Source organism: Pelobates fuscus, chromosome 9 (assembly GCF_036172605.1).
Source record: "Pelobates fuscus isolate aPelFus1 chromosome 9, aPelFus1.pri, whole genome shotgun sequence".
In the NCBI taxonomy this organism is placed as follows: Eukaryota; Metazoa; Chordata; class Amphibia; order Anura; family Pelobatidae; genus Pelobates; species Pelobates fuscus.
The window spans coordinates 141,375,944-141,388,607 of NC_086325.1; the positions used below are offsets into that span (position 1 = coordinate 141,375,944).

Genomic DNA, 12,664 nt, shown 5'->3' on the forward strand with positions numbered 1-12,664 from the left:
TGTCTGTTTTGCGTCACAGCTTTTCCATTCCGCATTATCCTCTTTATTGTCAACTTGTACTCATTTCAGCAGCAGAGCCAACCGAAACAGAGCCACTTGCCCCTGCAGGGCCCTCTGAGCTGGAGCTTGCCCTTCGGCAGGAGTGTGAGAAACTGCAGCAGGAGTTGCACGGTCTTCAGTTACGGTACCAAGCCCAAGTGCAGGATAACAGCCAGCTGAGCCGTCTCAACCAAGAGCAGGAGGAGCGATTGTCAGAGCTAGAGAAAACCTTGCAGCGTCAGAGTGACGATGACGTGGACAAGCAGCAGATACTGGAAAACATGCAGAGTGACAAAGCCACCATCAGCCGGGCTCTGACCCAGAACAGACAACTGAAAGAGCACCTCGCTGAACTTCAGAATGGATTCGTTAAATTGGTATCTATCACTGGAGCAACCTTGACCTCTGCTTGTACACAAACTGCGCACCTTTCACTATCCCCCATCACTTTTATGTTTGATTTTCTTTTGTGTTCAGAAGTAGTTAATCCTGTCAGCGTTATTTATTAATATGACAATTCAAAGTGAATTTGAAATTTAAGGCCTAGTAGCTGAAATGGAAGCACAGCTGACTTATAGAATATAGAATATTTACAGTTTGGCTATTGTTTCCTTGAATTTGAAATTCTCACTTTAGTTAATAACCTTGTGTGATTTTCGGACAGCTGCTCTTTGTACAATTTAACTCGAGTAGACGCATTTAGACACCCTTCTTTTTACATCAGAACTTTAAAAATAAATGTATTCTATGTCTTCCATGTTATTATTTTTTTTTTTTTTTTTTTTTAGAACTTGGCCATAAGATTTTCTAACCTGTGTAAAGATCTGGCTTTTGCAAACCCCTTCCTTTCTGCTTACAGACAAATGAGAACTTGGAACTCACAAATGGCCTGCAGGGCGAGCAGCATGTGAAGAAGGAACTGGCGAAGAAGCTGGGACAGTTACAGGAGAGCCTGGGGGATTTCAAAGAGCAGGTGGGGCTTGAAATAAGCATCCCTGTAAAACATGACTTGGTTATCACCTAGTTATAGCAGTGTTGGTGGGATCTTACTGTTTGTTTGTTTTCTTCCCCCCAGCTTGCTGCTAAGGGAGAGGAGTTGCAGCTATTGCAGTCTCAGCGAGATGAGATCTCTGCCCATCTGCAGCAGTACAGTGCAGCCTACCAGCAGCTGGCTATCGAGAAGGAGGAAATCCAGAGACAGTATTTACTACAGGCCCAGCTCATGGACCGGTTGCAGCATGAGGAGGTGCAGGGGAAAGTTAGTGCAGAAATGCATCTGAAGGAACTACAGCAAAGCAGAGTGAGTATAGGGAGAATGATCGTCCTGGGATCACATGGTCTGACAAAAATTGAGCGTAACTCTCCAAACTACTCCTTGCACTATATTCACTACAATAGGCTAGCGCCTAGCAGTAATGGTTATAGTGTTCCTTTAAACTCTGATTGGATTTGTTGTCCAACAATAACACAGAGAACAGTTGTGCTTTTAATTTAATTTTATTTATTTTTATTTTTATTTTGTGTGTGTAACATTTTTGCTTTTATTTGCAGGAGAATCTGGAACTCCTCACCAAAGAGAACCAGGAACTCCGAGCCCAAGTATTGCAGATCCGCAGTGATCCAGAGAGTCGCGTGTTAAGTAGGATGGAAGGTGAGAATATATATTTTTGGCTTCTTCTGGCTACTTAAAGTAAATACGGTCTTGAATTCTCATCTATATCCTTGGGTTGTTCAGGAGACGGAGTGGAAAGTGATGCTTATGATAGTGAAACACCTAGGACGACCCTTGTAATTCCAGAGGATTTTGAAAGCAGGGAAGAAATGGTGAGTTCCGTTTGTTTGGCCTGCTCTATCCCCTTAGAATGAGTGAATTACCTTGTCATTGATGGTTTTAAAGACGGCTGAACGTTTCAGGATCTGTGGTTCTCAACCATCGGTGCATTTAAATGACATTCTTATAAAGGTTCTGGCAGATTGTATGTTTGTTCCCTTCTGGGAGTTAGTTGACAATGTGTTTGTCTGCAAGCAAAATGTTGTTGCAGCATTTAATCTGCGTAAAGGGTTTCTCCAGCCTGCTGTAGTGGTTGTGATTGTAGGAGTAGCATATTGCTGTTCCATAGTAATGTGACAAACAATTTTACAATGGTTGCCTTCTTACCTGTTCCTGCTGGGCACCGGGTCTTCTCTGTTAGCCAGGTTTACCACATCCGGTCTCTAGAGCGTTGCAGAAGGCTGATGTCAATCCTGTCACTCATTCATTAGTTGAGTCAGCCGACCACTCCCAGCCAACGAATGAGTGTTTGTAGATCACAATTTGTTCGGAACCTACAATATATAGCCCAGAGGCAGAGTTACTGCATATACAAACTCCAGGCACCATGAACATTTTAAATCCCTGAAGTGCTCCGGGTGGTTGGAGTAACTCTTTACGTATCCCAGGAGGACAATTCAACATACATACCTTAAACAAATTGTATTTCTCTCTGTGTTTGAATTATATTGCATGTTAAATTTGTCCTTTTGGAGTATTTCTATGTAGTGCACTGTCATAGAAAAGAATGACTTGCTGTCACTTTATAGAGATTAAAATGGAATAAATACATGTTGCTAGCAAGCGTGAAGAAGAAATGTTACTCCTTTATACATTTTGATTTGACATCATTGGTCTTTCCCACCTTCCAGCTGACATAGTAGTAAATATAGTGTCATCACGTGATGATCAGATGGTGTCTGGTATGTACCTGGATGCTGCTTATTGAGTGATGCTGCCCACATGATGCTATTCTATCATAACTGCCAGGCAACCTGCAGAAAGTGCAATATGAATGAAGTAACAGAACTTGCCTTATGTGAACAGCAAAATGGGTTTCACAGAGCAAACTTTTTTTCACCTTATTTGAACATAGTTAATATAACACCCTTGTCTTGGTTTTTATGCTGTTCTCCTGTTGTCTTTGTTCAGATGGCTTTCCTGAACGCTGCCATCTCTAAGTTGCAAGGTGAGCGTGAGGAGGTGGAGAGGTATCTGGGAGAACAGAAGAGATATTGTCAGGATCTCCTGCTGCAGATTTCTGAACTGAGACGGCAACAGATGTCTGGTTCCTTGCATTACTCAGCAGGTAAATGTTCTTCTTGGAGGTAAACTTGACTTTGAGAGCAAAACTGCCTACTTCAATGTTTGCCCCTGAGCAAAATGGATTGCTTTCAGTGGGAATACTCTTAAAGAAACACTAAACCATTAGGAATATAAACCTGTATAGCCCCTGTCCCTGTTCATATACAGCCCCCGCCCCACCTGCTTTTTTTTCTACTAAAATAAATATTTTACTTAACGATTTTTAGTGCTGAGGCCCCTCTCTGCCTTCCTCAACTTCATTGAGGAGCCATGGCTTGCTCCGGTGATGGTTAATAGAGGAGCATTGGGGACCTCCAGCGTCAGATTTTTTTTACATTGAAAGGTATTGAATAATGCTTTCCGATGGGGAGGTCTAATGCTTGCGGGGGAGGAGAATGGGTGGAGCCTCACCCAGCGCCGAGGGACATCGCGGCTGGATTTAGGTAAGTGGGTGAAGGGGTTTTAACCCTTCAGCACTGCAGGAGGGGGGGAACCTATTAAATTAAACCTATAGTGCCAGGAAACGGGTTGGTTTTCCTGGCACTATAGAATCCCTTTAATCTTTCCTGTACACTTGTAATCTTTAATTTACCTTTTGTATACTGTATCAATTCTTAACTAAAAAATAATAATAATGTGATTCAACATGCACAGCTAGTAACAAAAAATGCAGCATCTTAACTTTTAACGTAATGGCTGTTGTGTGTAATTGAGGAAAATATAAAAACTCAAAATCAAAATGTATTGCGTGTTCACAGATCTCAGTGTGGAGAATGTTCCCAGAGAAGTGTATGATGCCTTACAAAGTGCCATGGACAAACTACAGGTGGGTGCCATTAGCAGACACATAATCGCTGTTTAATCAGACATAAAACTGTGGAGGCTACCCCCAGGGCCGGCCTTAGGCATTTAGACGCCCTGTGCGAAAAATCTTCACAGCGCCCCCCCCCCCCCCCCCCACGTCATCCATGTATGCTGTTATGTTTGTGTTGTCTGTGTATGTAATAGTACGTGTGATGACTGTGTGTGATATGTATGCTATGTGTGATATTTGTAATGGGTATATTAACAGTGTGTGATATGCGTGTATTTGTTGTATGTGACACACACACAGTCAGACGGCCATACACACACAGGAAGACATCCACACACACACAAGCAGACAGTCATACACACACACACAGGCAGACAGTCAGTCATACACATAGACACACACAGACAGTAATACACACAGAGGCAGACAGTAATACACACAGTCATACACACAGAGGCAGACAGTCATACACACACACACACACACGCAGACAGTAATACACACAGACACACACACAGTCATACACACACACGCAGACAGTCATACACACACACACACACGCAGACAGTCATACACACACACACACACGCAGACAGTCATACACACAGACACACACACGCAGACAGTCATACACACACACACACACACGCAGACAGTCATACACACACACACACACAGGCATTCAGTCATACACACACACACACACACACACAGGCAGACAGTCATACATACACACACACACACACACACACACACACAGGCAGTCATACACAGGCAGACAGTCATACACACTGTCATACACACAGACATACAGAGGCAGACAGTCATATACACACACACACAGACACACACAGGCAAAGAGTCATACACACACACACACAGGCAGACAGTCATACACACAGACACACACAGGCAGACAGTCATACACACAGACAGTAATAAACACAGGCAGAGAGTCACACTCACCTGACAATCCCACAGTTACCTGTGGAGTTCATTGTGGAGGCAGTGCAGCTCCTGGTGACTGTTTGTGGGGAAGCAGGGACTCCTTCCTGCTTCCCCTGCAGCAGTTTTCTGGCGCTTTTAGCTCCGCCCCCGCCGCACGGTAAGCTCCGCCCCCACTGCAAATTTAAAAAAAAAAATATATATATATATATATATATATATATATATTTTTTTTTTTTTTTTTTATTCGGCTGTGCGGCCGCACGGCGCCCCCTGCTCCATGGCGCCCTGTGCGGCCGCACAGCTCGCACACCCCTAAGGCCGGCCCTGGCTACCCCAAATTCTGTGGAATATATATCTTCCATGATACAATGCTAGCTTGAAGACTGTCAGAGCCTTATGAGAGCTATAGTTCACATCTTTGTGTGTGCTTGCATGTGTGTGTGTTTTTGTTTTGTTTTGTTTTTTCTTTCTTCAGATGTTCTCTGTTTTTCTGCTGTTGATCCAAATTAATGTGGAAAAACACAGTTTGAAGTGATTTCCAATTATGCCACACTACAGGGAACAAACTCTTTTTGACACCAAAATGGCAGATTTTTCCTGGGTCCAAGGAGCTGCTTGTAGTTGTTGAGCTCTTTAGGCATTGATTTTTTTTATTTATTTTTTTAAATACATGGCTAACACACTTAATTTTTGGGTGGCCCGACCTTTTACCTGAGGATTCCGCCACTCATTGCTGTCTTTTCCTGGTTTTTGGTATTTTGATATTTTATTTACATATTGCTACACTGCAGCTTAATTTTCCTACCTTTGACTTATCTGAGGTATTCAAGCTGCTGAGGAATGCAGCAATGTAAAAACACATAGACCGCCTTCATTCTTAGTGTGGCATGAGGAATGCATGTCCTAGGCTGCACTTATGCCCTGTGTCTCTCTTCAAGAATGGGAGATGGACAGAAGTAATGATGTATTCGTGATGGTGCAAGTGCATAGCCTAGCTTAGGTCAGATGAGGGGGTCTAATTTCTATTTATTTATTTTTTGTGTTTTTTGCCTATTTGGTTTTTAGCTCCGCTTCACTGACCTGATGCAGGAGAGGGTAGAACTGAAGGATCGGGTGGAAGAGTTGGAGCATCGCTGTATCCAGTTATCAGGGGAGACAGATACCATTGGTAAGAGATTTAGATAGAACTTGGGCTACTTCCAGACCATCTGTGACCAGTATCTCTCTGTCTGTGTAGAATGGTTTAGAATGGCCATCTGAATTATCCACATTTCTGGATAATGCATTCTTTAAGCAATCAAAAGCAAACCGTGGTCGGTTGTTTGCTTCAAAGCATCACTGGAATAGACCTGCTGGCCATCCCTATTATTGTTTTGCAATTTTTAACATTGTGTTTTGTTTGTGTTTTTTTTTCTCTGTCTGTTCTAGGTGAGTATATTGCACTTTACCAGAGCCAGAGGGCAATCTTGAAGCAGCGTCACCATGAGAAAGAGGAGTATATTAGCAGACTTGCTCAAGACAAAGAGGAGATGAAGGTAAGCTGGACTTCCCCTTCAATGCAATCTGACCATCTAGACCTGTTGTTGGGAAATTGCTAATTTATGTTATCAACCTTTATTTGAGTGGACTTTGGAATTCTTGTTCCTAAAGATCTATTGATGGTTATAGGCCAAACTACTGGAACTGCAGGTGTTGGTCATGAGGCTGGTGACTGAGAGGAACGAATGGTATGGAAAATTTGTCGAAGCAACAAGCAGTCTGAGGGAGGTTGGAGCCACCGAATTACCTGAAAATGGAGAGAGGCCCATGGAGCTCGGTGCCCCTGGAAATGACAGTGAGTTAGAAAGTCGTATTAATGCAGTCAAATGCTCTACCACTGGGCTATACCCCCAGAAAGTAGTATTAATGACACATACACAATGCAAATATTTAGTGAACGTTACTTGAAAATTTATATATTGCTTTTAGACTAAGGGATATTGCTTTAAGACTAATGGGCAACTTGCTTGGCTTATAAACTCTACAAGATTGTTTTGATTTAGGGAAATACAAGTTTGCTGATGATGCTCTGCAGTGCACTGCGTTGCTCAGATAAAGCATCAATATGTTGTAGAACAGTGTTTCCCAACCAACTTCTCCAGAAATGCCAACTGTCCAGATTGTAGGTGTTTCTCAGTTCAGTCCCAATGTGGATACTGAGAAACACCTACACGGTTGCTGTACCTTGAGGTCTGGGTTGGGAACACCCCGTACAATAGGTCTGTGTTTCACAGTTCTCTCCAGCGCATGAAGGGTTGGCCATTAAGTACTCTAACCCAGTGTTTCCCAACCCAGTCCTCAAGGCACACCTACCAGTCCAGGATTTAAGGATTACCCAGTTTTGTCTAAGGTGTTTTTGGAAAAAAAGAAAAAACACCTTAGACAAAACTGGGTAATCCTTAAATCCTGGACTGGTAAGTGTGCCTTGAGGACTGGGTTGGGAAACACTGCTCTAACCAACCAACCAACCACCGTTTACTATACGGTCAGACTTTCCTGGTAAACAGGAGCAGAAAGAGAGGTGGAAGGTGCAGTATGTTAAAAGCTGAGATAACATAATTAGGGTTATTTACTAAAGTAAGAATTGCAGTGAATTTCAAATGCAAGGCCAAAGTAGCCAAACTGAACTAACTTGGGTCATTTTTCTAAATCTGCTGTTTTAGCCTAAATATTGAAATCCACTTAGAATTCCCAGCATTTGTCACTGAAGTGTGTGCATCTTTCAATCTTAATTTTGAACTGCTAGAGAACAGCGAAAAATGCCTTGTACAATTTGAAGAGTATTTCATATCTTCTATGCAGTGCATTAGCCGAAATGCTAGCAAATGTATACATTTTAATTTAATGCCCTTTATAGTTTTTGACCTTCCCCACCTGTCAATCCTCTGCATTAGACCTCTATTCTGCTGGCATACAGGTCTACGGTGAGGACCGAGTGACAGGGAAGGCAAGAGAACCTCCCTCCCAAAAGCTGTTTTCTTGCTCCATGTCACACAGCTACTCCCCCAGCAAGTGTTTTCTAATGTGTGCTGGGGGAGTATAGGACTCTGATGCTGATGTGCTGGCAGTAAAGCCAGCATGTTGTCACCATAGAGGATTGCCTTGCTTGGGGAAATGTCCCCAGCTGATACAATCACTTTAGAGAGTGGACAGCTGCAAAAGGTGGGTGTAACAACTGCGTGAGCCTACAGAGAATGGTGGCTTTGGAGTAAGGGGCAGCAGGTAAGGATTGCTACAGCTTTCAAGGCATATGTAACTTATCCCTATAGTAATATAATGTATGTGTACTAAATGGACTGATGGGGATCCAAGTTCAAATAATAATTTTTTTGTTTAATACAGAGAAGAGACAACTTAATAGCTAGTTTGACTTACACTCTCTTGATTTTTAGCTCACTTGTGCCTTTACCTGGGAACTTAGGCCATATGCATTTTCTTTTAATCCCACACGCATACGCACTCCTGTATCAAAATGCCAGAATGCCCCTTCTTCACAACAGTAGCCACATAAGGGGCCTCTTAAGTGATGTGAGGCTACAAGCACATTCTGCAAGAGTATATCATTTTGATTATCGTTCAAATGTGTGTGGTTTTTAATTTGGAACTAACCATAGAGCAAACTATTAGGTTTTTGCCCATTTGCCGTATTCTCTTGCATCCTGTTTTTGGATATTGTTTACCTGTCAGGTCCGCTAATCACATTTTGTGTCTTCTCACAGCTCTGGAAGAGGTCAGTTTAGCAGAAGATTCCGAACAAGAGAAAGTAGAGACAGAAACATATTCCTTCCCATACCGAGACGGGTCAAGTCCAGCCACCAGCTCTGAAGACCCTACTGCCAAGCAGATTATGCAGCTCCTGCGAGAAATCCAGAACCCTCAGGAGCGACCTAGTTCTTTGCTACAGAATCCTTGCATACCATTCTTCTACCGTGCTGATGAGCACGACGAGGTCCGGATTTTGGTGGTCTGAGATGGAAACTATAGACATTCTCCTGCCCCTTAGCCCAAACTTCCTCTTCCATCCCATCTCTTCTTGTGACTGTGACTCATAATCTCCATGTGCACAGGAGAAGTGGTCACTTGGGGTGGGGTGGAGATCTGATTGGCTTGTTCCTCAGATACTGATAATTAGAACTATTGCTACCCTCGCCAAAGATCCAGCACCTGGCAGTATTGTTTGATCCATTACTAGGTCGTGAAATGCAAGGATAGTCACAATCTCAAAGTTTTTGCCTTGCTGCATCCACCAACATAGATGATAGAAATGTTCAGTTATTTGTTATCATTGGTTACCATTTTTTTGCCAGTCAATTCTACTGTATGGTCTTCACTGCCATACTGTATACGTTCAATGCTGCCTGCGTATTACACAACCTTAACACTAACATTTTAAATAGAGGCAGTGAATGTTCTACGTAACTGGTTGGAGTAGACCGTTGCTGTTGTAGGGCCATGGTTGACCCTTAATAGTCTAATGTATGTGCAAGACCGGATTTCGGACTGCCGTCAGCAGGGCATCAATCGTGGTCACGGCTGGTGATTTCCTACATAACAAATGATCAATAAGTGACTTTCTGTTGCTGGCGAGGCGATATGGTGTGTTGATATCTTCTGGTGATGTTTGACCATCCACCAGAATCACCACGGAATGCCTTGGCAAAAAATATTTTACACGTTGGTTCCTCAGAATCAAGAAAGAGCTAGGAATGTGTTGGTTTGGGTTTTTTTCAGCCAGTGTTTGAGTTTGCTGCGGCCAAATTCCATGAAAGCGCAGCCACTTCGTAGAATGGGTACACAAATATGGGTTTTATGTAGTTCGGCCTCGATATGCAGCTGTTGCTGCCAGTGGAACGTTTGGATACCTGGGTATAAGGGGAATTTTTAACTGTAAAGATTCTGAAATAAGTGTATTGCGCTCACTGAAACAAACTGAAAGGGCAATAAACATAAAGGTAATTTGCAGGTGAATTTTGAAGAATTTAATATTTTTAAAGAGGTTTTTTGTTTTTTGAGGACAAGAATTGTACCAACTCAGAAATAGGTGTATATTTTTTTTCCCCTCTCCTATTTAGGACTCGATGTTTAAAGTAAAGCAGGTGGCTATATAGCCCTGTAATGTGTGCAGTCATGTAACCGCATAAGGACCAATTGCACTTGGTCCAGTATCCAGTATAAGCACTGTAATCAAATCCTCGACGGCTCCTCTGCCAGCACAGAATGACCTACGCGTTTGCAATCAGCACTAGATGAGTGGGATATTCTGTGCTGCATTAGGATCTCCGACGAATGGATTTCTATGATGCTATGAGCGATTGGTTCTTTAGGGGTTAATCTAGAGCATTTTTTTCTGGTGGTTTCTGGTGATGCTTAAGAGTCTCTGCCAAAATTAAAAACAAATAAATAAAACACCTTGCAGTAATATTAGTACTACTGTAGATTTTATTAAACCTTTGCAAAATAATCATGCTGCATAGCAGCTATGTTCTGCACTTTAAGAGACTATGTATTAATTTATATAATCTATTGGGAACTTTAAAAAATCATCTACAGCCCATATTCATTTATCCGAAACCGTTGATATACTGTACAACCCTTTAAGCGGTTTTGACTCACTCTTGGAGATCACTGGCATTAGATTGTCAATGTGGGTTTTACAAGCAACAGCTCCTTAGCTGCAGATGAACTACACCTCCCATGATCCTTTGCCAGGCGGCTGGAGTGCTGACTTTCAGCTACCCCTAACTCAAAGTGGATAATCACTACATATAGAGAACACATTGCAGAGGTTAGGGGTTCACTGCTTGACAAGTAGAACAATTAAAACAATTACTCTTTTGACTCCTTGGGGCTTTTGCATAGGTAATCTGAGGTTCATTTGGGCAGAATCTCGTGTGTCTCTTTTAGAGCGGAGCACGGAAGCATTTCCTGTACATAGTGTATGTGTGTAACATTTTGTAAATTCCTGGTAATGATGCTGGATCTCTGCAGCATTTTTGTCTGCAGGTTTCCCGGATACTTGTACTATAATTCGATGGAGCTTCTATAGAAGCTGTTATGTCATCTGATTGGAAGATTATTAACGAGAATGATTGGGGGGGTTATAATTTATTGGGTGTTAAAATCACAGGTCAAGGGAGCCACACTATCCATTCTGTTGCTGAATTGATTTAATCTTGTTGGAAAATGTTCATTTCTTTTTCTTCCTTTTCTGAATAAATGTATTCAGCAAAACTTACTCTTGGCTTCGTTCTCTTTTTTTTTTTTTTTGCACTTTTACTATTTTACTGTTTATGCACAAAATAATTTGCAGAATGATTCTGGTCCCACGTCTAGATGTGAGTGCTTATTTTGACAAAACACTTGCTATGGCGCTTGTTAGAAGTTTTAGTTTCTGCAGAGCCATCCGTCAGTGGTCATTGAATTGAGTAGCATTAACTGTGGTCAGTGACCTTTATTATTTGCTACTTTGAGGAGAAAACAAAAATATAGATTGAAAGCAATCTATGGAAAAAAGCCCACAGACAAATCCACTGTCATAAATATGCACAAGAAAAATTGCTCACACTGAAACATGCCCACACGGAGTAATATGCAAATATAGTAATATATAGGATTACAATTTATCCCATTAAGCTATACTTTAAACTCTATTGTGACTTTAGTTTTACAATACATTTTCAATTCCCTCTTTCATGAACAAAGCCCTAAGTCACTCCATGGTTTCATATCATCTCTCAGACAGGGGAGCAATACACAACTTCACTTTTCCCATTCGTGCTATTAAAATACTACCAACAGATACATCTGGCATTGAAGGGATCCAAAATAATTGCCAGTATCTTACTGGGGAGGAGAGACCGTAAATGTTCTGCAGAGGGAAAGGAAAATGAAGAATAAAGGGAAGGGAATAAACCGCAGCCCCCAAATCCAAGGTAAAATAGGTCAGAGTGAATGGGATAGAGGCCTGTAGAGAGAAAGATGGCAACTAATGGAAGCTGGCCAATAGGTTGACAGAGTTAAAGGAACACCTTTATACCAGTCTGCCGGCACTGGCTACGCCCCCGATCCAACGCCTGGCTGCCTTCATCAGAAGTGATGATCTCGGCCAATCAAAATTATTTCCCATAGGAAAGCATTGGATTGGCTGATATTGTCAATAATGATGATTGAAGTCAAAGAGGTAGGATGTGGGGGCAGAGCCAAATGCCACCCTGTCCAATCAGCATCACCTCATGGAGATGCATAGAATCAATGCATCTCCATGAGGAAAGTTCAGCGTTGGACGTCAGTGCTGCACTGCCCTAGGAAGCACCTCTAATGGCTGTCTGAGGAGTAGCCACTAGATGTGTTCCTAGGGTGCAATGCAAACACTAATAAAAAGAGTGAGAGAAAGGTCAGCTCTAATATAAATAGAATGTAGGCAGCGGCCCAACAAAGGGTAACCCTCAAACCTCTGAAGATAAAACGTGACACACAAAACAGAAGAAGGCCTGCACCAAGAGGTAGATAAATAATAATAGTATATACAATAGTCCGAAGACAATATAATTTGTATAGTCTCACTAACTCAGTGGGACTGAAGTTCAAATAAAATCACCAAAAGATGAGAGAAACAAAAAATAAAATAAAAGCCAAAAACAAAATCTCACATAATCCAGCACTCCATAAAGACCTTTACCTCTGTGTGAGACTTTGTTTTTGGCTTTTAC

At 42.0% G+C, this 12,664-nt stretch overlaps 1 protein-coding gene across 6 annotated transcripts in view; it reads left to right on the forward strand.

The window, feature by feature from the left end:
- GOLGA2 (golgin A2) overlaps positions 1–11,190 on the forward strand; it is a 61,946-nt gene extending 50,756 nt beyond the window's left edge. For 5 of the 6 annotated variants that reach the window (XM_063432618.1, XM_063432619.1, XM_063432622.1 and 2 more), the window contains 11 exons: positions 70–416; positions 899–1,012; positions 1,115–1,339; positions 1,591–1,690; positions 1,775–1,863; positions 3,002–3,158; positions 3,913–3,980; positions 5,982–6,084; positions 6,345–6,451; positions 6,585–6,750; positions 8,675–11,190. In XM_063432618.1, coding sequence (XP_063288688.1) covers positions 70–416; positions 899–1,012; positions 1,115–1,339; positions 1,591–1,690; positions 1,775–1,863; positions 3,002–3,158; positions 3,913–3,980; positions 5,982–6,084; positions 6,345–6,451; positions 6,585–6,750; positions 8,675–8,925 — 1,727 coding nt within the window. In that variant the 3' untranslated portion in view covers positions 8,926–11,190. The remainder of the gene's footprint in view (positions 1–69; positions 417–898; positions 1,013–1,114; positions 1,340–1,590; positions 1,691–1,774; positions 1,864–3,001; positions 3,159–3,912; positions 3,981–5,981; positions 6,085–6,344; positions 6,452–6,584; positions 6,751–8,674) is intronic. The other variant, XM_063432620.1, reaches the window with a different exon arrangement.
- Positions 11,191–12,664: the final 1,474 nt, after the last annotated feature.